Source organism: Felis catus, chromosome C1 (genome assembly GCF_018350175.1).
Source record: "Felis catus isolate Fca126 chromosome C1, F.catus_Fca126_mat1.0, whole genome shotgun sequence".
Lineage (NCBI taxonomy): Eukaryota > Metazoa > Chordata > Mammalia > Carnivora > Felidae > Felis > Felis catus.
Genome location: NC_058375.1, coordinates 21,204,146 through 21,229,968, shown reverse-complemented (window position 1 = coordinate 21,229,968; position 25,823 = coordinate 21,204,146). Strand labels below are relative to the sequence as shown.

The 25,823-nt window shown below is 49.7% G+C and overlaps 1 protein-coding gene across 2 annotated transcripts; it reads right to left on the bottom strand.

The window, feature by feature from the left end:
• Positions 1–8,065: 8,065 nt before the first annotated feature.
• SESN2 (sestrin 2) lies at positions 8,066–25,019 on the bottom strand. Of its 2 annotated transcripts, none has more exons than XM_011284508.4 (10): positions 24,885–25,019; positions 18,378–18,443; positions 16,329–16,526; positions 15,570–15,752; positions 15,243–15,455; positions 14,538–14,688; positions 13,903–14,021; positions 13,349–13,539; positions 10,481–10,625; positions 8,066–9,908 (listed from the first exon to the last, which is right to left on the bottom strand). In XM_011284508.4, the coding sequence occupies exons 1-10, from the start codon at positions 24,978–24,980 to the stop codon at positions 9,822–9,824; spliced, it is 1,449 nt and encodes a 482-aa protein (XP_011282810.2). In that variant the 5' UTR covers positions 24,981–25,019; the 3' UTR covers positions 8,066–9,821. The 2 variants fall into 2 exon arrangements, with proteins under 2 accessions (XP_011282810.2, XP_044891324.1); XM_045035389.1 differs by lacking the exon at positions 24,885–25,019 and adding an exon at positions 19,030–19,558.
• Between the last annotated feature and the right edge of the window lie 804 nt (positions 25,020–25,823).

The following is a 25,823-nucleotide window of genomic DNA, read 5'->3' as shown; positions in this document are numbered from 1 at the left end:
ATATTTAACATTAACTATCCTAAATTTAGAGGAAACACTTCTGCTTATCTACTATTTCTTTGTTTGATATAATGATTATGTTCCTATTCAACAAGAGACCCCAAAAGAGAACCTTATCATTTTTCCTCATTTCTTTTTTTTTTTAAATGTTTTATTATTTTTGAGAGAGAGAGAGAGAAAGGGGGGGAGCAGAGAGAGATCGGGACAGAGGATCCTTAGCAGGCTCTGCACTGACAGCAGAGAGCCCAATGTGGGGCTCAAACTCGCAAACCAAACTCATAAAACATGAGCTCGTGGCCTGAGCCAAAGTCACACTCAACCAACTGAACCACCCAGGCGCCCCTAATTTTCCTCACTTCTTCCTTAAGTCTGTTTGGAATTTCAGAATCATTCTTAACTTGTGTATCATCAAATTAAAGGAAGCGTGTAGAATAAAATGGATAATGACTATTTATCTCCAATGCTTTCTTTTAAAATGCTTTCTCTTTAGAAATATTTAAAGTAAAAACACTGCTTTATATATAAGTCATCATCTCTCCAGAAGCCAACAGGTTATCCATGTTCTCTTGTAATTTTCTAGGTAGAATTGATTTTTTTGCTTTGTTTGGTTTGGGTTTTTAAAATGTTTATTTATTAAAAAAATTTTTTTTAATGCTTATTTATTTTTAGAGAGAGAGAGACAGAGCATAAGTGAGAGAGGGGCAGAGAGAGAGACACACACACAGAGTCGGAAGCAGGCTCCAGGCTCCGAGCCGTCAGCACAGAGCCCGCCACGGGGCTCGAACTCACAAACCATGAGATCATGACCCTAGCTGAAGTCCGATGCTTAACCTACTGAACCACCCAGGCGTTCCTGTAGGTAGAGTTTTTATCAACAAACTCTTTCCTCTAAATGGGCAAATTATGATTATTATTAATTCTCGTCACCAATTAGCTGTCGTCAATTTATCTAGCGACTGTTGGCAAATGCCCTGAAGGAAAATACTCTCTTAAGCCTAGTGAAGTAATACATTTTGTTCCACTTATGTTTTTGTTTTAATGTTTGCATGCAGAACTTTGTGAATTGCTAATGAAGACATGAGTGATTAAGAAAGCTACTCTGTAGTGACAGAAAGTGGAGAGTGGTTGTCTGGGGGACACAAGAAAGGGAGTTGGGGATTTGCTGCAAAGGGCCACACAGGAATCTGATTTGGGCGATGGTTGCATAGGTGTGTGCTTTTGTCAAAACTCACAGAACTGTATGCATTTGAAACGTGCATTTTAGGGGTGCCTGGGTGACTCAGCTGGTTAAACCTCTGACTCTGGCTCAGGTCATGATCTCTCGGCTTGTGAGTTCGAGCCCCACATCGGGCTCTGTGCTGACAGCTCAGAGAGTGGAGCCTGCTTTAGATTCTGTGCCTCCCTCTCACTCTGCCCCTCCCACTGCCTGTGCTCTGCCTTTCTCTCTCTCTCAAGAATAAATAAACATTTTAAAAATTTTATTTGGTCTCCTGGGTGGCTCAGTCGGTTGGGCGTCTGGCTTCAGCTCAGGTCATGATCTCACAGTGAGTTCGAGCCCGGCGTGGGGTTCGAGCCTGGCGTGGGGTTCGAGCCCGGCGTGGGGCTCTGTGCTGACAGCTCAGAGCCTGGAGCCTGCTTTGGATTCTGTGTCTCCCTCTCTCTGCCCCTCCCCCGCTCACACCTCCGTCTTTCTCTCTCTCAAAAAGTAAGTAAACGTTACAAAAAAATTAAAAATAAAATAAAATAAAATATAAAAAATTTTATTAAAAAATGTGCATTTTGTTGTATGCAAATTATACTTCCATAAGTTTTATTTGAAAGGAAAAACAAATCAGGGTAGGGAAGAGCATATTCAGGGAGAATATCTACCAGAGGAGGAAGGCGGTAAAAGTCAGAGAGGCTGGAGGTTCCTGCTTTGGTTGGTCTGTGGCTTTGGCTCTGAGCTTTGCTTCTCCAAAATCTTACCTCTCTTTAAGGCCTAGCCGAAATGCCACTGCTTCTAGGAAACTACCCTGCCTTCTCCAGCCCACGGTGATTCATCTTTGAAGTCAATGCTGATTCTGCATATTAATATAACAAAATCTTCCATGATTTTGGAAGCACTATTAATATAGTGCTTTTGGTTTATTAAATGCTTTCAACCCCTTATCTCAGCTGATTCTCACCTTACCCACCGTTCAGGGCAAGGATTATTCTTCCCATTTAGAGTTGGGGAAACTAAGGCTCAGGAAGGGAAGTAGTTTACCTAAATCTCACAGCCACAAGTTAAAACAGAACCTGAACTAGAACCTGGGTCTCTAGTGCTCCTTTTCCTGGAAAGCAGTGGCGGGGTGGGTGGAAAGAGCACTGCTCAGAGGGTCTAGAACTCCACTAATTTACTTGGGAAATTCCCGGGAAATATTAATATTGCTAGACCTCAGCTTCCACAGCTGTCAAATGGGTGAAATCCCTGCCCTTGCTATTTCCTGGGTTTGTGGTTAGGGTTGCCTTGAATAGTCCTTGACTGACAACCAAGTGGCCAATAAATATTTAATGCAATTAACCAGTATTTACCAAGCACTTACTCAGGTACTCTGATAGACAGTGGGGATAAAGCAGTGAACAGGGAGACGGGTGACAAAGAATATTATGAAAGGTGCTGACGAGGGGCGCCTGGGTGGCGCAGTCGGTTAAGCGTCCGACTTCGGCCAGGTCACGATCTCGCGGTCCGTGAGTTCGAGCCCCGCGTCGGGCTCTGGGCTGATGGCTCGGAGCCTGGAGCCTGTTTCCGATTCTGTGTCTCCCTCTCTCTCTGCCCCTCCCCCGTTCATGCTCTGTCTCTCTCTGTCCCAAAAATAAATAAAAAACGTTGAAATAAAATTTAAAAAATAAAAAAATAAAAAGAAAAAAGAAAGGTGCTGACGAGAAAAGAGATGGGGGTGGGGTGGGGCAAGGTTTAGAAACAGGAATCAGGTCAGAAGTCTGATGAGGTGATATTAAAGGTGAGAACGGAAGGTTTAGAAGGAGCTAGCCCCAGACAAATCTGGAGAAGAGCATTCCAGGCCCGGAATTCTATATTATCTTGCATTTCGCAACTCCCCTCTCACAGATGAGGAAACTGAAGCTGTTAGTTAAACGAATGGCATGGAACCAATCCCTGTCTTCCGCTGAAGGGACTAAATGGGGCAACTCTATCAACATTTCCTCATTGGATCCCAATACCAATAATTTTCTGCAGTAATGTTCCCATTTCAGAGATGAGGAAATTAAAGTTATCGAATCTCATATAGGCACTTGGTTCTGTTTATTTATACCACTCTGCTTTGTCCCAGATGGACGTGCACTCAGATGTGCGCCTCATCTGTCCGGTTCCAAAGTCCAAGCTCTTTCCCCAACATCAGACTGACGCAGGGCGTCTGAGCTGGCGATGTAACAACCAGCCAGGCAGAGGCAGCCAGAGCAGACCCCACAACAGGGGGAGGCTGTTTGCTTCTGGACCACTGCAGCCCCAGACCCTGCACTAGATGAGGTCTCCAGGTGGATAGAGACCTATTATTCCAAATATTTTCTTTATTCGGCCACTACTACCTGTAAGGTCTCGCTCTGGGCTCCAGAGATAAAGCCGTGAACACGCTAGACAAAAACTTCTGCCTCCATGGGGCTTGCAATCAAATGGGGTCACACGAAAGATGATACTACTAGACAGGAAAAAAAAAATGCCTTGGAGAAACAGACGGACTTGGTAAGATTAGATCAAAGAAGGAAGATGTACAGTCAGGGTAGATGGGGAGCCAGAAAAATCTTTCCGGATGAGGGGAATTTTGAGTCTAGGTTCAGTTATGCCCATCTGTAAAATGGAGCTAATAATGGGCTCTACTGTACAGGGCTGTCGTGAGGATGAAAGGAGTTCATGCCAGGAGTGCCTGGCACATGGAAGGTCCGAAATACATCCTACTACCTTCTCTATTCCTTCTTCTAATAAATACTATCTATGGTCTTAGCGCAACTGCTCAACCTTAGACGGAGTGGCTTGAACAGCACAAATTTATTTCTCATGCTTCCGGAGTCTGGGAAGCCAAAGATCAAAGTATCAGCCAATTTGGTTCCTGATGAGAGCCCTTGGCCAGGTCATATACCCTCATAGACTGGGGTGGGAAGCAAGCTCTCTCTTGTCTCTTATTAGGGCACTAATCCCATCACGAAGGCCTCAGGCTCATGACCTAATTACCTCCCTAGTCCCCATCTCCAAATACCATCACGTTGAGGGTTAGGGTTTCAACACATGAATCTGAGGGGGGGACACATTCGGTCCATAGCATCCATTTTGTAGTACACAACAAAATCTCCTTTGAAGACTTCCCATGGCCCACAGGATAAAATCCAAAATTTTAACGTGCCCTGTAAGGCTGTGACAGATCTGCCCCTGGCTTCCTTCTTAGCCTTGCCCTTCCTCATGTCCTCCCTGCGTCCTCTGTCCCTACGAGGCTGCCTTCTTTGTACTCTCCCAGGTCTTCCCCCAGACTGCTTCCTCTGCCAGAAATCTTTGTGCCACACTCCCGTCTCCCCTCCTCTCCTTGGTCAGTCCTTTCTAATCCGCCGGGTCCAGGCTACTTCTCTGGGAACTGCCACAAGTGTGGGGGATTCGCTGCTGTGCTCTCTCATAGCTCCCTGTGTTTTTAATTCCCTCAGGACTCGTCACAAGTCTTTGTGTGATGTTTGTCTTTTCCACCGGACTTAGAGGCTCACGGGGGCCAGGACTGCGCCTGTCTTGTTCACGAAGGTACTGCCACCATCTAGCAGTGTCTGGAACAAAGTGAGTGCTCGATAATGTGGGCATGAACAAAGGCGCTCCTCCTTGAAGAGTGAGTTTAGATACCCAGAACTGGGACAGAAGCTCAAGACCCCACCCCCCCAACCCCCAGCAGGTACCAGCAGGGAGGTCAGAGGTGAATCAGACTTGAGGGGAAGGGAACTCTGTTTCTAGCACCAACAGGGCCATGGCTTTTCTTGGGAGCAGGGCCATCACACCCAGGCCGACTTGGGAGAAGATGGCACACTCAGGGTACTTAACCTTCTCCCCAGTCAGGAAGTGACTGGCCCAAGGTCTCCAGCCATGGGAGTGAACATCGAGTCTGGCCCTTTCACACTGCAGCTATTGCCTCCAACCTCAGGAAGAAAAGGTCAAGACAGGAAGTTGTAGGACTGACACAGGGTGGTGACAAACTATGACGAGGATCTGAAGGTTCAGGTTTGTGAGACCTTGAGCAAATCGTCTCCCCTCTCCGCTCTTTATTTTCACCAACTGTAAGCAGACTCTGAGGTAGACATTTGCATACGGGAGGTTTACTGGGGACCAAAACCATAGGGCAGAGGGCAGCGAGACAGGGCTGTGCACGCCTGCAGCATCGGCCTCATAAAGGGACCCCTAGAAGTGGGCCGTCCTTCAGAGCCATTGCCGATGGAGGCATGTGGCCAGGCCTTGTATCCACCTCTCCCATCCGCTAGTTGTTGAAGGCAGACTAGAATGGCTGGAGGGGGCATAACCGACAGCCAGAGGTGGCTCCCTTCAGTCCAGGGCAGTTCCCAGAGAGGGACTCTGCTGAGGTCTCACAGCTACCTACACTCCCAATGGGGTTGGGGGGCGGGATGAAATGAGGGCCGCAGTGTGGGTTGCCCAAGACGGCATCCATTACGGAGGAATGCAGATGAGTTTTCTAACTCTTCCGTGGAGCTCCCAGCTCCCAAGAAGGTACAGTGGGTAAGAAACTGCTCTTCTTGGGTGTGTTTTAGTTTCTGCAAAGGTCCAACATACTTCCTCGGAAGAAAAAGCCCAGCTGCCAGTTTGTAAATGCTCCTGTAGCACCTCCTGGTTCTCCTTTAAGGTCCTGATCATACTTATAATTTAAGTAATTAGTTGTACTGATTTCCTGATCGGTCTCTCCCACTAGACAATAAATCCCCAAAGGGCAGGAACCAGTCCTGTCTTGTCCACTGTTCTGTGTCCAGTGAATGTACCCACTAGATGCACATTATGTTAGATGAAATCCGGCCCTCTGCAGCGGGACACCAGGAGAGTTGCTCAAGATGCAAATTTCTCAGCTCTCCCTCCAAACACTGGTCCTCTCAGAGGTTCCAAGGCACAAAAAGTTCGAGAACCACTTCATTCCCCTTGTCCCAGGGCTCTGGTGAATGTTTGCAACCTGCTGGAGGAGACTCACCCGGATCCCGTCTCTACCTACTCTCTCAGTCTTCCAAAGCCAAACAACGAGTCAAGCCATTGGCAACCATGGACAAACTCCACGGATGTGCCCAGGTCCTGGATTGCAGGATGTAGAAGTCTAAAACAGATTCATTGGATCCAATCTGGAGCCCAGCGTTTTCAAATGCACATGCAAATTAACTTGAGTAGGATTTAAAAAAATTTTTTTAATGTTTATTTATTTATTTTGAGAGAGAGAGAGAGAGAGAGAGAGAGAGAGAAAGAATGGGGGGTAGGGGCAGAGAGAGAAGGAAAGAATCCCAAGCAGGCTCCATGCTGTCAGTGCAGAGCCCAACGTGGAGCTTGAGCCCATGAACCATGAAATCATGACCTGAGCAGAAACCAAGAGTTGGACACTTAGCCAACTGAGCCACCCAGGTGCCCCAACTTGAGTAGGGTTTCTCAAAATGCAGATTGAGGGCCTCGGAAGTTTGGGGACAGAGCAATGATCTGGAATCAAAGTGACAATGGTTCAAATCCTAAGTTGGGTGATGTTGGGCAGATATCTAAATACTGAACAGCTCACTAGGGCTGGTTGCCAGGCACCTGAACTGTGCTAGGTATTTTGCATGCATTATCTGATCCACACAACCCTCCTGTGCCCATAGGTATTGAGAATTGAATTTGCTTGTGGTTGAGATAGATATTAAATATGAAAGTCGGAATTCGAACCTGGGTGTAACTGCTGGGTTGGTGTTTCATAGACTCTGACTTGAGGTTCCTTTTCCACATCTGTAAAATGGGAACACCACTCCTTGCTCACAGGGTTGTGAAGCTTGAGACAGTAAATTTGAAAACATTTGACTAAAGTCATTCAATAGCGCTACCTGAGAAAGAACTGAAAACGTTTTGCCTGTTTTTAGGGCAGAGAAAACTTGAGGCCCAATGAAATTAATCAACTCTCCCCCAACCTGGGGATGAGAAGTGACCAAGTCAAGACCAGAATCCAAGTTTCGTATTCCACATCTGATTTGTTCTCTCACTACCCTCCTAGATGACTTAGAAGGAAGGACAAGTATATAGAATGTCACAAAAATGAAGAGGGTCAAGGGAAAATGAAACACGGAATTAATCAGGAGAGGCTTCTTGGAGGACACCGAGTTTTCATTTTATGACAGCAGTGTTTAGAGGAAGTGGGAGGCCAACAGAAGAGGTGTTAGTTCTTAGTCATGATGTGCTCTCCCTGATAAGCTTACTAGAGTTCCTGGTGCCCAGAGAAGCTAAGAAGCGCGACCAAGATCACACAGCGACTGAACGGCCCTGGCACAATGTGGAGGTCACATCTAACTAACATCTGTTTCCGTCTCCTTGGTGCTGAAGTGAGAAGCAGATAAACATGCGGTTGGGCGGGGGACAAGGGGTCCCCAGAGATGCTCACACAGCCTCCCTCTTGCTACAGTGGGGAGACCCAGAGTGGGAAAAGCAGCAAGGTGAAATGCTGAGGCCTTAGGGTCAACCAGACTCTGGCTGGAATCCTAGATCCACTATTGACTACCTATGTGGTAGGTACACTTGACCTCTGGGTCTAAATTTTCTCGCAGATTCAGAAAAATGGCCTCCAAGTCCAGGCCAGGGTTAGTGAGAAAAATAACATGGCCATTATTATTCCACAATGCCAGGCCAGCCACAGATGGGAGGCAGGGCTGGGCACCCAAGGGACAGAACAGACTTTTAATGCCAACCACCCCCAACCCTGCAGTCACTGGGCACAAGTGCCGGGCCGCGTAGGGACGAGCAGGTCAGTCCCATGATGCAATCACAGCTCCCTGCTTATGCTGAGATGAACCATGACCCTTGGAAATAGAAAAACAGCCCATTAACAAGAAGTACAAAACAAAACCTCGGTGAACTTTTATTTCTCAGCATACAGAACTGGTAGCAAAGCCAAAGATTTCTGCATTTGAACGCTAGATACCCCTCCCGACCCACCCAGGGGACATTTACAGAGTCATGACGTCCCTTCTAGAAGCCGAGCCCCAATGCTGGGGCCTCTTCCCTCCTGCTCAGCTTCATTGCACAGAGGGCCTGAGGCCTGAAGGGGGTGCCAGCCGCTTCCCCATGCCTGCACGGGTGTGAAATGTGGCACGCTGCTGAACGGGCTCCTCTTCTGTCCCTCTTCAGAGAGGAGGGTCAGAAGCAGCAGCATCATGACCCTTGCCTGTCTTCAGTCACCAATTCACAGCTTATTTGCTACAGAAAGTGCCTGGGATCGGTCCTTGGCTGCTTCTGCCTCCGAGCAATCCACTTAAATCGAGGAGGGGACAGAAACTGGGATGGGGGGTGGGGGGGGTGGGAGGTGTCCTTGGAAGGTGGCCAGGAGAGGCTGCCTGCCAGGGCGGGGCGTCCCTAGAGGCCTTTGAGATTCTGCAAGATTTGCAGTTCGCTGCTGGCAGGTCGGCCTGAGAAGCCCAGAGGAGACTCAGACCTCACATACAGTCTCAGCCTTCGACTGTAAAAACGGAGGTCAAAGATGTTTGGCAACATAGCCCTGGTCACCTGACCAGTTTGGGCAGGACCCAAACAAGACCCTGGGGTCTCCTGACTCGCCCCCTGAGCCCATTCCTCCTAAGCCACCTAGGAAGGCTCACTCGTTGGGAAATGTCTGTGGCACAGCCGTGGGACATAGGAGAGTGGGGTGCTGGCCTCTGTGGGGCAGGTACAGTCCCAGGCAGAACAGATTTCTCCTTGTCCTTCTCCTCAGGCATTGACTGTGGCTAGAGAAGTGAGGCCCCCAAGAACCTCACCCATAAAGAACCAAAAATACAGAGAATTTATAATACTCCCTCCTCTTCAGAAGTCAGAGGGGCCCACAGACACCCCAAGCTCTCTAGAGACAATCTACTTTTTTGACGTGCTTGATCTCTCTTCTGGGGCCTCACAGCATCAGGCATGGGAAAAAAAGAGTCAGAGGGTGAAGGAAGTCAAAGGTGCTAAACTAGGATCAGGGCAACTAGGGAACAGGGGGCCTTCAGGCTGCCCAGCAGAACAGGCTTCTGGGGAGCCGAACACACAGACCAGCTGTGACACTGACTTTCACATTGATGGGTGAATGGCAGGTGGGAGGTAATGAAATCTGGGAGTGAGGGAGGAGGAGGAGGAGAAAGGGCACAACTGCTTGGAGTGTCAGTCCCTGCAGGTGTCTGCCCCTCTCCTTCAGGGGCAGGCAGGGACTTCCCAGTCCAGGAAGGCCACAGCACTTGTGATGCCTGCGGCCCAGCCTGCTGGCACGCGAGTCTGAGCTCAGCTCATTTCCTTCCGGCGCCCCCCGCCTCTGGGGTCAGGGGCAGGAAGAGGGGCACGGTCCCTTGCGATCTGCTAGTCCTCCTCTTCCAGCTCCCGAGGGCAGAGCCGAGATCTCTGCAGAGATCTCTGCTGAGGTCAATGCAATGATCCTGTCCGTTCTGGGGAGAAAAAAGGAGGGTACGGCTCAGGGGCTACAAGTCACACACAAGCCCACCTCCGGAGTAGGGGAGGGGGGGGCTGGGACAGAAAAGGATCGGGGTCTGTCTCCAGAAAGAGAAGTCCTTGCAGGGAGGAGGATGCCCCCAGGGTCAGCTGCTCCGGGCCCAGATCCTGCTCGCAGTCAGGTCATGTAGCGGGTGATGGCACGGAGGGCGTAGAGAAGGGCAGCCTGCATGCGGGCCTCCAGGAGCAGCAAGTTCACGTGGACCTGGGGCACAGACAAGGGCTTGTGGGCAACTGGTGCCACTCCTCTCCATCCCCATCCCCCCAGACTGCCACTTCCCCTGACCAGTCACCACTCACCTCATCCATCTCTCCCATAAAGACGCCCTGACCTTTCTGAAGGCTCGGAGCAGTTGGGGACAACGACTGCTGAAGAATTTCTAGCACATTTATCCTTATCCCCACTGATCTCTCTATCCTCCATAGCTAAAAACAAGCGCCACCCCCGGGCATTCGTTTTCTCGTTTCATCCCTTCCCCCCCCACCACCAGCGACCTTGAAATGTGGGCACATTTGCTCTCACTGTAAAGAGAACAAGCTCAGAGGGGCAAAGTGACTTGCCCAAGGTCACAACGCTGAGTGACAATGTTAGGATTTGAACCTAGGTCCTCCTGGCTGCCACTGAGGACCCCGTGAAGCACGTTCCCATTTTATAGGTGAGTAAATGTGAAAATCACACACTAGAGTAGGACTTGAACCCAGGTGTCCCAACTGGCAGAAGACTCCATCTGGGATACCTCGTTGGGTGCTGACTCCCCCTTCTCCCGTGGGCTGTACCTTCTCTGAATGGCGGAAGTGCCTCCAGAAGAGGTTGTACATTCTTCGGGTGGTCTTCTCTGGGTAGCAGGCCACCGTCTTGATATAGACCTTGAGGTTCCGTTCCAGGAGCTGGTTCACCTCCCCGTAGTCATAGTCATCATATCTGGATGGAAAGACCCCAACAGCGTCACCCATCCTCTGCTCCCAGAAGTTGACTCTTGTCCCCTGACCCCACCCTTCAGAAGGAGGAACAGCGTGTGGCAAGAAAAGGCAGAATGTAGGAAGCGGGTAGAAGTTTGGTTCCTCTTAGAAAAGTAGCTGATGTCCCACATCACAGGACACTGCTGGACTGGCAGGGGACCACTCCAAAGATTGCAGAGAATTACCCATGAGCTGCATGAACATGTGCTCACGGAATCCTCAAAACTACTATATATGCTGTCTACAGAACTATTATATATAATATGCCAGATTCATCAGCCCCATTTTACAGCTGAAATGGAGATTCAGGCAAGTGAAGTCACTTGTCCTGGGAATGGCATTCAAACCCATCTCTGCCTGGCTCCGAGGTCACTATAGTAAAGGCCATGGAAGAAGGGGCAGGAGGCCTGTACAAATATTTTCCCTGGAGAAGGAAGAGGCAAAGCGAAAAAGAAATGGTATTCTTTTTTACAGATGGGCAAACTAAGCCTGGAGAAGCCGATCAACGTGTTCAAAGTCAAAGAGCAAGTTGGTGCCCTGTCTAGAAGCCACTTTGTCACTCCCTAGTCCAGGGAGCCAGTTAGTCATCACAGACTGGTGTGGATGGGGAAGACTGGTTGAGAACCGGAGGACAGACTCAGTAGACAAAGGCATAGGAGCAAGAACCCTGTTGGAGAATGGGGGAGCCCGGATGTGCGAGCTGGACAGGAATTAGTCTGTGCCACACTCAAAGATGTCTGTCTCTCCTCTACCTCCCCTGAACTGGAAGTCTGTCAATGACCGGCAAGAGGATGCCCAATTAAGTACAACTCAATCCACTCAATCAAATGATTTAAACTAGCAACATGCATTTTCTACAGGGAACACGTGCCTTTTTAAAAATTTGGGGATTTTTTTTTTTGTTGTTGTTGATGTGATGCTTGGAATAAACCATTAAATGAGAAAAAGCAAGATCATGTGTTCACTAAAATACACACACATTTGATTAAGTGAGTAAAATCAGTGAAGTGAGTAGGAAGAAAATCTTATGTTTGTAGAATGATATGTTTTGGCTGTTTGTGGGTGGGAAGACAGAAAAGAAATACTTGACAATAATAAGAGCAGGTGGGATCGTGGATGATCTTTATTTTCTCCTTTTTGTTATCTCTGTTTTCTAAATTTACTCTAAATCCAGTTGTTTCTCCTTACAAACATCAAACACATATTTGAAAAAATATAGTAACCATTATAATTCCAATTACACAAAAGCAACTATATTAGAAAGAAGAAAAACAATGGAGAAAGAATGTCACAGGATGTGAATGTGGGTTGTGGAGTAGCTGAATTTGGGGAAATTGGTTTTTTTCCCTTAATTCTTTGAATTTCCCACAATATTATCAGAGTGAGATTAAAAAAAAAAATGGGGGGCACCTGGGTGGCTCAGTCAGTTAAGCGTCAGACTTCAGCTCAAGTCATGATCTTGTGATTTGTGGGTTTGAGCCCCCATGGGGCTCTTTCTTGTCGGCCTCTTTCTCTGCCCCTCCCCTGCTCACTCTCTCAAAAATAAATACACATTAAAAAAAAATTGATCTGTGTATATCCTTGACAGGTAATTTCATACCTACGGCTCACCCGCAAGGACTTAGGTGTTAAGGCTAGTCAGTGCACGTGGTGTTTGCAATAGTGAAAAACTGTAACCTATCTACACATCCAACAATAGGGAAATGATTGAATTATGCTACATCCATAACAAAATACCATGCAGTGGTGAAAAAGCATAAATAAAAGACCCATTCATACTGACAAGGAAGGCAGTTAACGATAAATTACTGAGTGAAAAAATATCAAGCATGATTCTATCAATTAAAAAAAAAATCTACTTTTAATCAGAGGGGCGACTGAGTGGCTCAGTCAGTTAGGCATCTGACTCTGGATTTCGGCTCAGGTCATGATCTCACGGTTCATGAGTCTGAGCCCCACATTGGGCTCTATACTGACAGCGCAGAGCCTACTTGGATTTCTCTCCCTCTCCCTCTCTCTGCCCCTCCGGTGCTCTCTCTCTCTCTCCCCCAAAATAAATAAACTTAAATTTTTTTTCTTAATCAGAAAATACTTAGGTAACAAGATGAAATGTAATTAACCACATACTATGCAGAGACAACCATTATTAATTAACATTTTAGTGTATAACCTTCCACACACTTCCCATGCATGCACATATTTTTAGTAAAAAAAAAAAAAAAAAAGAGGGGGCACAAAAAGATTCTGGTTGGTAACCAGCTTTCTCTTTTCTTAATACATTTTGAATAATTTCCCATAGCAATACAAAGAGGTCATTATAATTTGTAATACCTGCAAACTTTTTCACTGGGTGGATATAACGTTATTTAGAGTCCCATACTGATGGGCATTTATGTTGTCCTTATTTATTGCTAAGAGAAGAACTCCTACTTGGAATGGAAATACACACAGTCTCTCTCTATATCTCCATAGTTATCTCTAGGAGGTGGGATTAAAGAGTTTTGTTTATAAGGTTCAAACAGTGAGCATACTATCTTTTATAATCAGCAATGAAATAAATTTGTGTTGAAAAAATAGTATAGGCAGGAAGAAGGGAAAAGAAACAAAGAGAAAAGGAAACAGCTGTGAGCTCAGATTGAGGACTTGTAGTGCACATAGGCCTGGATGAGGGAATATATTGCTCACCTGATACCAAAGACACAGTGGATGTAATTCCAGATGGCCCTCCGGAGCATGGAGGTGTCTACTCCACTGTGCATGGCAATGGTGTTGTAGGTGAGGCTATAAGCTGCCTGGAACTTCTCATCCAACAGCTGCCCACCCTCAGGGTAGAGCCGTTGGATCAGTGAATAGCCATGGTCTTCCCAGGTATAATCCTGAGAAACATGGGAAGGGGTCAGTGAGTAGAATCTTTGGGGCCCAAGGCTGGCCATAGGGGCCCCATTCGCTGGAGCACAACTTCACTCTCTATAATGTCTCCTTCCCACCCCACAAATCTAACCTGCTGCTTGGTCTGGGCCTAAGAAGCCAAGGAAGATGCACCTTGGTGATGACCTTCTCCCTAGAATCAGGATCCCCTGAGCTTAGGGCGCAGACATGTCCTGTCATGATCTAGGGTCTCCCGTTTCCCTCATCAAATCTTGAAGGAGCAGGTGCCCGACTCTCTAAGCACTCACACCATCTACCCCTTGCTTATTTGTAAATCCAGAGCAATGCCAAGAATAGTGTGGAGAGCCTACCTGGGCACGGAAGGTGGGGGGTGCCTGAGCCCCTCGCCGGGTAAAGTCCTCATATCCAAAAGTGGGGTCCTCCACAAAGCACAGCATGTCTGGGTGTGGAGAGGGCTCCAGGATGTCAGCTAAGTATGTCAGAAAGAGGTCAAAGTGAGGTCCAGGCACGGAGTACAGGGGCATCTACTGATTCATCAGTAGGTGGCCGGTGAATGCAGAGTGGAGGGCCAGAGAAAGCCCCTCGCTACGGCAGGAGGTGAGTCAGGCCCAGGGACCTGGGGGATAAGGCCCCCAGTAAGAATACTAGCGATCCTAACAATAGTAGTTATTTGTGGAGCCACTCACTCTGCTAAGAGCTTTGCTTCTGTTGTCCCATTTACCCTACAAACCAATCCTTCACATGGGAGGAGACTGAGGCCCTGAGACAGGAAGTGACTTCTCAGTGGTCACACTGCCGAAAGGGCTGACAGGTCACGATTGAAATCCAGGTCTGACCCTAAAGTCCACTCTCAGAACCTCTTAGAAGGAGTGGTTGAGATGTGGCCTCCAAACACAAGAGGTGCTATGCAGAGTTGCCTACTCCCCAGGATAGACGGTGTCAGAAGGGGGCGGCCCCTGGGACCTGGAGGCCTATGGTCCTCTACCTGAGGGAGCCACCAGAAGGCTCTCTGACTTCTCCAGCTCAAAGCGGCTCTCCATCTCCTCCTGGGATGCTCCCTCATCCCGTAACAGGCTCTCCTGCAGCTGCCTCATGCGCTCCATCAACGCTTCCACGTCTCGGGCAGCCTCGAAGCCCTGGAGGAGGGACCCAGTGGTGACCATTTACTCCCCGGCCCCAGGAAACTCCACACCCCTTTCCCACAAGCCAGGCCTTCCTGAGTGATGGCGAAGGCCTCCTGCGGTGGCCGCGGTGCTGGGCGGCTCGCATGCTCTGTGCTTCCCAAAGTGAAGTTTAAGAAGCTACAGGACAGACATGTCTTCTCTGAGCATCAACTGCCCTCACAGGAAAGGGATGGTTAAAGTATCTGTAATTTTATATTAAAACACACAAGGCCCCCCCCTTCTAAATAAGAGGCAAGCTTTGTATTTGTAAAGTGCTCACACCCGGGAGGCTTTAAGTCTGTGAGGCTGCATGCTGAGAGACCCCACACAGTTGTTTCATTTAATCCTCACAACTGCCATGAAGTAGAGATCTTTAGCCCCATGTCACAGACGAGAAAATGGGAGTTTCAAAGTCAACTAACTTTTCTGAGGCCTCTCGGTGTGAGACAGGGAAGTGGTGGCTTCCATCCAAGGACCAGAGGCCATGCCAGCTTCCTCTCCCAGCAAGACCCAGCCGCACGACTTACCCCAGAGTTGTTCATTGGGTCCCTGCTGGGGGGGCTGCTCTGCTCACTGGGGGGTGAAGGTGCCTGGGGGGCAGGGCTGCCCTCTGGGTCCCCCTCAGGGAGGATGCCGCAGCCAAACACAAAGGAGGCCAGCGAGTGGCAGTGGGTGAGCAGGACCAGGGCCTGGATGAGCTCCGCCAGAGACCAGCTGTGCTCGCCTGTCTTCAGCAAGGCCTGGAGAGGAAAGGAGGCCAGACTTGCTCAGTGCCTGACCCCGGGCTGACTGCCTGACATGTCCCAGCCCAGCCCCCGTGCTCCCTCCGGGACCTGCCTCTCTGCCCACCGCACCTGGATGTGCTCCTTGGTGATGAGCCACGGCCGGTGTGCCAGCAACTTGTTGATCTCGCTGAGCTTGCGCAGCTTCTCGGGGGCATGATGGAGACCGAGCAGCCACTCAGGGTCACCACCAGTCTGCAGAAACTCAGCCATGTGGGACCCCACCAGGTAGGAACACTGGTGGCGGGCGGCAGCCTATGGAGGGGGTGGACAGAACCTTGCTTGTGGATGGAAACATCACAGGCCTCACTGCTGCCTGAGAGGCGGGAAACTTAGGTTCTAACCACAGTTCCACTAGTTTGCTGTCCTACCTTAGGCAGGTCACCTGACTCCTTCGTGCCTCAGTTTGCTAGTTCGTAAAGCAGGCACTAAAAATGCCTCTCTTCGGGGCACCTGGATGGCTTAGTTGGTTGAGCATCCAACTTTGGCTCAGGTCACGATCTCATGGCCTGTGGGCTCGAGCCCCGCACTGTTGGTGCGGAACCTACTTAGGATTCTCGCTCTCTCCTCTGTCTCTCAGACCCTGCCCCACTCGTGCTTTCTCTCTCTTTCAAAATAAATGAATAAAAAAAAAATAAAAAATAAATAAAAATGCCAGTCTTAAAATCCAAAATTTTGTGGATAATCAGATAAAACTAGGGCTTTCCTCTGCTCAGGGCTGCCTCTCTCCTGTCCCATGAAATGAGTTCAGGAAGCACCCAGCAAAGAAATCGAAAGACCAAGTCCCCCCACGTGGCCACCCGTACAAGAGTTGGGCTCAGACAGGCTCACCATGATGGCAATGTAGTGGCGCCACGAGCTGGCCAGGGGCCCATCTGTGTGCAGCAGGAGGTAGTGTAGACGCCAAAAGCTGCTAAGGTAGTCAGGGTGCAGGCCCATCACCACCGCCAGGTTGTCCACTCGCCCCAAGGACATCAATGCCTCCAGCCTCAGATGTTGCTCCAGGCTCTCTGCTCCCTCCCGAAGGACCTGCCAAGCAAAGGTGACCAGAGGGTGGGTTCCCCTCCTGCCCTCAACACTGAAGAGACACAACACATTCACTGTGTTGGGACTGAGAAAACTAAAAATGACCACCATGTCCAAAAAAAGGAACACAGGGGAGGAAGAGATAATTCACTAAGTGATTTCCTTTCTCAAGGTTAGAGATCTAGTAAATGACAGAACGTGGACTGAAGTCCAGATTAGCAACAAAACCTATTTCTTTTCTCATCGTAAAAAAGGACTGGTTATTGGGGCACCTGGCTGGCTCAGTCGGGGGGAGAGTGCAGCTCTTGGGGTTGGGGTTCAAGCCCCACGTGGAGTGTAGAGATTACTTACGTAAATAAAACTTAAAAAAATGAAAGAGGACTGGTTATTTACAGATGAAAAAATAAAATATAAGAACAATACTTGAGTTTAAAATTCTGGGCTAGACATAAATAATCAGCAGGTGGCTGTTTGCTTTCCATTTACAAAGGGTGGAGAGGGAAGGGGGGGGTGGTTAGATATTTGCCAACTTAGGAAAGCAAAGAGGACGACAAAAGAAAACATTTGTTTTGTTCACCGAAGACCAAAGAAATAGGAGGAAACTTATTTTCACATTTTGCTGCGCAAGTGTTTTGAGGATTACCCCACTGCCACCAGCAGCCCCACACCAGAATGTCAGCTACAAGATGGCAAGGATTTTTGTCTGTCTTGGCCTCTGCTGTACCCTCAGCACCTACAACAGTGCCTGACATTTAGTCATTCAATAGATATCTGTTAAATAAATGAATGAATGAGGAGCACCTGGGTGGTTCAGTCAGTTAAGTGTCCAACTCTTGGTTTCGGCTCAGGTCATAATCTCAGGGTTTGTGAATTTGAGACCCTCTTCTGGCCCTGCACTGGCAGTGTGGATGGAGCCTGCTTGGATCCTCTCTCTGCTCCCCACCTGCTCGCGCACATGCTCTCTTTCTCAATATAAATAAATCAGCTTTTTTTTTTTTTAATTTTTTTTTCAACATTTTTATTTATTTTTGGGACAGAGAGAGACAGAGCATGAACGGGGGAAGGGCAGAGAGAGAGGGAGACACAGAATCGGAAACAGGCTCCAGGCTCTGAGCCATCAGCCCAGAGCCTGACGCGGGGCTCGAACTCACGGACCGCGAGATCGTGACCTGGCTGAAGTCGGACGCTTAACCGACTGTGCCACCCAGGTGCCCTAAATCAGCTTTTAAAAATAAAAAAAATTAATGAGCGATCTGACTCCGTGGATTAAAGAAGTCTCTGTTGTAGTAAGTGAAAAAAATAAGGAACGTGACAATAACCTTGCCCCCACACTAAAGGATGTAAAGTGTGACCTTGGTTCTATATGGAAAAAAAAAAAAGGCACAGAAAACAGTGATAAATGGTTAAGTAACAGTGATTATCTCTTTGGGAGATGGGATTACAGAGACCAAAGCTTTCTGAAACATAAAAAGGCTTTCTATAAGGAACAAGATAATACTTTTGAAGTTGAAAAAAAAGTAATATATGTGTAGTCAAGGAAGAGCAGTTAGCATAGACAGTTCTAGCTTCTTAAGGCAAAAAGTCCTTTTCCTGGGAATCAAAAGTTTATTACCTAGCAGTGTCATTATCACTTTATCTCTTTGAGCCTGTTTCTTCCTAGCAACATGGGGTTGTGATATGCATGCTCCATAGAGTTCTTTGTGGGTTAAATGAGTCAGGAACCTGAAAGGGTAGTTTCAAAGCTGCTATTTCAAGAGCCGGGCAAAGATATCCCCCTACCCCCCACCCCCACACACAAGGTCCCATGTCCGTTCTTCCCAGGGATCAAGAATTCCTAACCCCTTCCAAACTTACCTCCTCCACTGGGATGAAGGCGCTGGGCCCTCGGGGACCTCGCCGAGTCCGACTTCCCCTCTGCTCCTAGAAGGAAATACATCATGGCTGTTGGAGGTAGAGAGGACTAGGAGCATAGTTCACTCTCCATCTTTTTCTTCCTACCCAAGAAGCCACACTGAGCTTTTCAAACCACCCTTTTGGTGCACCCTACACAGAGGACTCAGGTGGGAGATGCACACCTGTTGGCAGGTGGAGAAAGGGTAAGCAAAAAAGAGGGCGCGCCCCACAGGGTGACTTCTTCAGGAACTGGGCAGGGACCCAGGAGCCCCAGTATTGGGTGGGAGGTGCGTGGGGAATGGAGATATATAGCCACCATGGTGCACATCTCTAGGAGGCCACCTTTTTAGCAGCCTTGGAGATTCCATACAAGAAAACCCCTCATTTGCATCCTGAAGCCGGATTACCAAGTCCCTTAGATTCCCTATGATGCAGACTCAGTCTCACCCTTCTCACCATCACCACTTCATTGACTACAACCATGCCTTGTCTGGATCACCACCCACAGCCTCACCGATGGTCTCCCTGCCTCTGTGGCCCTGCCCTCTCCTACCCACCCTCTACCAAATTAACAAAGGGAACGAATAAAGAAAACATCTTCCCTGAACTATACCTCTGGAACTAGGAGCACATTGAACGAGTCCACGACATGGTGGTTTCCAGGAGGGCGAACCTTCCGCAGCCAAAGGAAATTTTCTCAAGTGCAAATCTCATCAGTTGGCTTAAAACCCTGACTCCAGCTCCCATTAGCCTTCCAGATAAATTAGTGGTTTAGGTCCCCTGCTCTCCCACTGGTCACTCCTTTTGCACAACTAAGAGTCTTCCAGGTCTGGGAACCTTCTGATGACCCTTATCTGTGACCCCACCATTCCTAGTGCTTTTGGTTCTGAAACCATTGTCTTCTAATTGTCTGATTCAGGTCTCCCTGATACCAGATCACATTCTGCGGAAGGCAGGGCCAGGTCATTCATACTAATCTGTGAAGGAAGAAAACAGAGAAAGCAGAGAGGCATGGAGGGAATCCAGGCAGGGCATAGAAAGCTGACGGTAGCAGCTATTCTGACCTCATGTACTGGAGACTCTTTAGAAACCATAGGAGTCAGGGGCGCCTGGGTGGCGCAGTCGGTTAAGCATCCGACTTCAGCCAGGTCACGATCTCGCGGTCCGTGAGTTCAAGCCCCGCGTCAGGCTCTGGGCTGATGGCTCGGAGCCTGGAGCCTGTTTCCGATTCTGTGTCTCCCTCTCTCTCTGACCCTCCCCCGTTCATGCTGTGTCTCTCTCTGTCCCAAAAAAAAATAAATGTTGAAAAAAAAATTAAAAAAAAAAAAAAGAAACCATAGGAGTCATATACTCACTAAATCTGCTCCTAGTCTGAGAGGTGGGATTCAGAGAGGATGTTTTATTTACTCATTTGTTTTGATAACTGGGAGGGAGGCTCTTCTTGGTACCGGCCTTGGAAACAGTTTACCCAAACCAGAGTCATGCCCTCACTGGACAGAGAGGGCGTCCCCCTAACTCTCCCTCCTCATTGGAAACCGGACTTAATATCATTCCCCAGGTGTCCAGAGCCCCAGGTGTCAGATGGCCAAAAGCCTCTTGAGGGAAGCAGAACTCTGGGGCTCTGAAAGCCCACACAGAAAGAACAGTGGGATCTGGAAGTCCCAGGTCTGAGTATCAGTTCTGTTACTAACTTGCTGTGTGACTCTGAGAAGGTGACTTAGACTCTCTGGGCCTTAATCTTGGACAAAAAAGGTAGTTGGGCTAATGTCTCGGGGCCCTTTCAGCCCACACTTCTGGGAGATACCAGGCGAGGCTGGTCCAAGTCCAGTACAGAAAATTACCACAATCTCCAAGTACTCACTTTTAATCTCCCTCCTCCCTCACCAAAGGAAAAAAGCCTAACAGCAATGTCTAGGAGATAAGGACTGCTGACTCCACAATCTGGGCCTCCCCCTCAGGGGACCAGAGGGCAGATAGAAAACCATAGGTGGGGGGACCTGGAGGGCTTCCCCCCAGCCTCCCCTGGGGAGGAACAGCCTTAGGAACCCTTTCTCTCTCTAAAATCTGCCCCAGGAGCTGTCAAGGGAAGGAACTGATACCTTTAGGTGATAGGTCTGGACCCACCAATATTTTCATTCCTAATTATGATGATGGTGACACCATGATGATAATTATAGAGTACAGTTAAAGGATAGGGGCTCTTGACCCAAACTGCCTGGGATCATATGACAACTCCACCACCTATTATCTATCTGCTAGCAGTGTGAGCCTCAGTTTCCTCACCAAGTAATGGAGATAATAGTACCCACTTTCACTGGGTAGTCATGAGGATTTAATGAGATAATACCTCTACAGCCCTTACCCCTTACTTCAGTAAGTACCTCTATGGCACTAAGCACTTAATAAAAGTCAGCTACCGTTAATCCCATTGTAATTTCAAGCAAGGGCTTCTCAACCCAAGCAGTATAAAATCCCGTTTAAAAAGATGCCAATGTCAAGGTCCCACCTCCGATTCTAATTTAATTGGGTGGGGCCCAGCATAATTTACAGCTGGGGTGGAAGGCCATTGGTTCACACCATTTATTGATCATTTTCTCAAGTATAAAGCACTGTGCTAAATGCTTTCCAGGTGGAATCAGAGTTAATCTGTTCACTCGACAAATATTTCTGATGACTACAACGCAGGCAACAAGAGAACAGGGGTGAAAAGACAGTCTCAGCCTTCACAGAATTCATGATCTAAAGGAGAATGACAAACAGTGAACAGGCTTTCAAATCGCAGATTATACAAAGTAAATGAAAAAGATCAATGAGGGAGTGTATGATGGGGTGGGAGTATGTAATATACTAGTTTAAGGAGACAGGGAGAGCTACTGATGAGGGAACCTTTGAGTTGCTGTCTAAATATCAAATATCTAAATGAGTTGATGAGAAGGCAGCAGGGCCCATAAAGATCTAGGGGATCAGCATTCCAGCCAAAGGGAACAGAAAATACAAAGTCCTGAAGGCAAGACCAAGTAGATTCCAGTCCAGAGCTCCAATACCCTGAAAGTTTCTCTGACCTTGACACCCAGAACTTCAGGGGAAGCAGACAGGGCAGGGTCCTCCTGCCAAGAGATGATGCCTCCAAATCAGCCCTCCCCTATTTCCTGGGGTAGGAAATCAATAAGGATGGTAGTAACAACACTGATTTTACCATCAGCTAAGCGTTTTACATGCATTTAGGGTAGGATCTACTACTACTCTGAGGGTTCGCATTTTACAGACACGGAATAAGGCTCAGAGAGGTCAAGTCAGGGTTTGCACCCGGGGTTCACCAGAAGCTTCTCCTCCCTGCCCACATTCCGAGGAATCCACTTTTCCCAGTCACAGCACCTGTCATACTGTGTTGTTTCTTACTTTGAGGGCACACACTAGATCCGGCTCCCTGTTACCCCAGCGACACTGAAGTCCCTCTGGGTGGCCCCTGAACAGGCAGGCAAATTGTGAAGAGGATCATCCCGCCCAGCTCAATGCCTGGCTCCTAATTTAAGCACTCACTAAATGTTAATTTTTATAGTAGCTCAGGCATTTGCACACAGGTACTATATAATCTTCATCAGTTTTGGGGGTGGAGGGCTCTACGTTGCCCACAAAGAAAGATCAAGGTTCCAAAGGTTAAGCACCGGCGGACGAGTGGCCAGCCTAGGATGTGTGCTCAGTTCACTTTGGCTTCTAAGGGTTCTGTCCGTCACCCACATCAGCCTCTTGGAGTAGGCCCAGCCTTATTCTTGGTCTTCTATCCAGAGCCTGCAACCCCCAGGACTCAGCTACAGATACCTATGAAGTCACTCTACCAGCTGGGAAGGGAAGAGATTCGCCCCCAGCAACACCCCATGGGCAGCTGCCTGCAGAACTCGGATCCTGGTCTGGATTTACACACGGGAGGGAGACCAAGAGCTCAAGCAGCTTCTTGCCTCCAGCCTTGGAAGGAGGCTGGTGTGAGTGGCGCCATGGGCTGGGCACTAGGCTAAGTGCTTTATACATCTGATCTGGCTGATTTCTCACAACTACCCTGAGGGAAATAGGTCTTATTATTCCTTCTTCAGAGACAGCTCATTGAGGCTCCTTCTGAGTCCTGTTCCAGACGGGCTCAGATCTGGCTTCAAAGCATGCACAGCTCTCAAGTGTCAGCAGAGCCAACAAGGGGCCAAGAGTTACAAGCGCTTCTCAGGCGCTAAGAACAGTGCTAGGGATGTGACCTACAGAGTGTCTCTAGTCCAGCAAAGTTGACACACAAAACGCCCGATTACAGGACTGTTACATTATGGATAGCATTAAAGCTCCAACAACAGAGACGCAGGCCTGAAGGAGGGCATGCAGAAGGGACTTTTGGGGGGTGGGGGGAGCGAAAGCTTCCCAGAGGAAGTGATGTTTGAGGAAGTGATTCTAGAGCCCAAGAGGGCTCTGAAAACACACTACCAGTCCTAGAGTGAAGTCCTAGAGTCTGTAGACCTTGACCCCTTTAGGTTAAGGGCATGTGGTGAAAAGATGAGAGTCGAGGGGACTGTACATGTGGGTCTTCCCTTGGGCCCAGGGCACCAGGCTCTGTAAGTCCAGCCGCCCTGCTGTCTTCTAAGGATTCTGCTTAAAGTAGACGTCTTCCCAAGGTCTTCTTTTCTTGAGAGAGAGAAAAAAAAGTGTGTGGAAAGGGTTCAGATATCAACATCTTTCTCCTGCTGCTGACAGTGGCTTCCATCTAAAGGCCACTCCCTCAGAGCCTGCCCAGACCACCGGAGGCACTCTCTTCTCCCCAGGCCACTTCCCAGGCACTCAGAGAGGGATGGGCCGGCTCTCACCTCAGGCAGGAGGGACAGGTTCAGGCACCCCATTGTGACACACTCTGGGGAAAGGGAAATGACCACATTCTAACAATACCAAGCATATCTGACTCAGTTCCAGGCACTGTGCTTCAGCCTTTGCTTGTATTCTGTCATTTCTCCCAACAATCCTCAGTGATACTGTCAAATTTCCATGGGAAGAAGTTGCAGATCAGAGTTGTGATCACTTGGCTATGGTCACACAGCCAGCAATGGGAACGCTGGGACTGGAACCCAGCACCCCTCTAGTGGCTAGATGCTCTCAATAATAACAAGAAATCCAGCTCCCACCCTCCAAGAAAGAAATGGACCCAGGGTAAAGTAACTTGGCCGAAGCCACTCACAGCAGAGAAGTGACAGGCATGCGTTTCATTCCTGCACATTAGGGCTCCTAAACTCTGGTGGGGAAGGATAAACGAGCCCACAGAAAACCCAGGACGCAAACCATCCACTGCTGGAGGTGGGACCCCTAGAAACCATGCTGCTCAGAGAAGGGCAACGATTTCTCCAGGGTCACACAGGACTGGCACTTGTCAAGACTCCCAGCCCCAGCAATACACTTGCACCACACTCCAGGCCTGGAAATAAAAACAAGCAAAACTATGTAGTGGCAAGCACACTAGGGAATCCTAGAGGCGCCCAGGCCAAAGAATGAGCTACTTGGTGGCGGTGAGTGAAGGGAAGTCTCTCCGTAGCCCTTCCTGGACCTCAATTTCCTCATCCTGGAAAATGGGGCTACAGTGTAGCTCATATTTTGCTAGTTTAGTCCTGAGGACTCGGAGAAAAGGCAAAACCTGGAGACCAGAATCTAGTAGGGGTTTAAGAAATGATTAGATGTCCATTGTCGTCGGGGGTGGTGGTGATGGGTGTGGGGAGGGAGCAGGAGGTGTGTCAGGTTAGGCCCAGGCTATTCCTAGCTTCGCCGCAAAGAGTCCCGGCCAAGCAAACTTTGGGACCCGAGACCAGTCAGCAGGGCGCAGGCTAATCGCCGCCCGCCTTCGGGAGCCGCGTCCAGGATTTCTCCCCTTCTCCCCCAGCTTTGGCCGCCGCCGCCGCGTACCCGGCAGCTGGCCAAGGCCCCTGGAGCGCCCGCTCTCCCCCGCTTCCTATCGGGGGTGCAGGTGTGGGCGGGGGACGAGGTCGACCTCCGTTGGCAACTCCCAGGTGCCAATCCCCGCACTGGGACACTGGCACTGGGACGTATCCTAGAAAGAGTCCTCCGCCCGCCAGCCCCAGCCCAGAGGAAGGGAATCTGCGGAAGGGGGCGGGGAGGAGGAGTGGTCGGTCGAGCCGCGGCGGCCGGGATTTGCCTGGACTTGAAGATTCTCCGGTCGAGAGCCCAAACCCGAGATAACCTCGAGAAGGCTCCCCTCTCATTGGCCAGGAGTCCTAGGGAGCCAGGGAAGGTTCCACAACCCGGGGGGAGGGAGCGGAGGGGGCCGAGACTGCCAGTTGATGCAACCCCATTCCTAGGTTACGCGCCTCCACTCCCCCTCCCCGAGCCGGGGCGGGGGGAGGGGGGCAAGCACAGACTCAGCCCGGGACAGCCCGAAGCCCGGCCGCGGCTCGGGGCTCAAGGGAAGAGTGGCGTCGCTCGAGCGCTGCTTACCTCTCCGGCCCCGGGGCCGCCGCCGCCGCCGCCGCCCGGGGAGAATGGCAGGTAGCCCTTCAGCTGCGCGCCGCACTCGGAGTCTGCAACGATCATGCTGTGTGCCAGGATCCGGCCACGGCTCGCCGGCGACCGGTGCACCCGAGGGGGTTTTGTACAGACGCACGCAGGAAGCCGGGACTGGGGGCCGCTGGGGAGGTTCTAGAGCCCCGGGATGTCTCTCGGGGTTCCAGAACGCTCCGAAAGCCCAGAATCAGGGAACAGCCGCTGCTCCGCTGGACTCTCGCCTCGGCCGGCTTCAGGAGCGGTGAATGGCCTCAGGAACCTGGGATTGGCAGCGGCCCAGGGGTTTTTACGGCCCGGAGTACCTCGGAAGTCCGCAGTGGCCACGGCTGCTCGCCAGCCCAGCGCTCCTCAGCATCCCCGCCGCGGAACTGCCAACGCTCGCCGGGCTCTGACACCAGCAGCGCCGCTCAGCCTGCTGCGGTCCTCGGGGGAGGGCGGGGACACAAAAGCCCGCGCCGCGGCCAATCAGATGCCTGTTTCCCGGGGAGGCGGGGACGACACCTCCCCTTGGAGCCGACTGCTCGGCCAATCGGCACCGGGAAGCGCCGGGGAACTCTGGGAGCTGTAGTCAACCCGGGATGAATGCTGCAAACTTTCGCAAAAGGGTTTAATCAGATCGTTGGCAATTTCAGACGAGAGTGACTGCCAAGAGAGTCATTAGAGCTGTGTGATGAAACGGGACTTCACCGGGCTGGGCCGGAGAGTCGGGTGTGAAGTCCCTCCCAAGTATGTTCCTTAGTTTTTCAGTTCCTGCAGGGACTGGTTACGGTTAGGAGAGGTGGTGCTAATTACAGGAGCCAAACCCCAAATCTTTGGAGATTAGAACAGAGCCCTGTCCCCCTGGCCTCCGGGAGAGCTCCACCGTAAAATGTA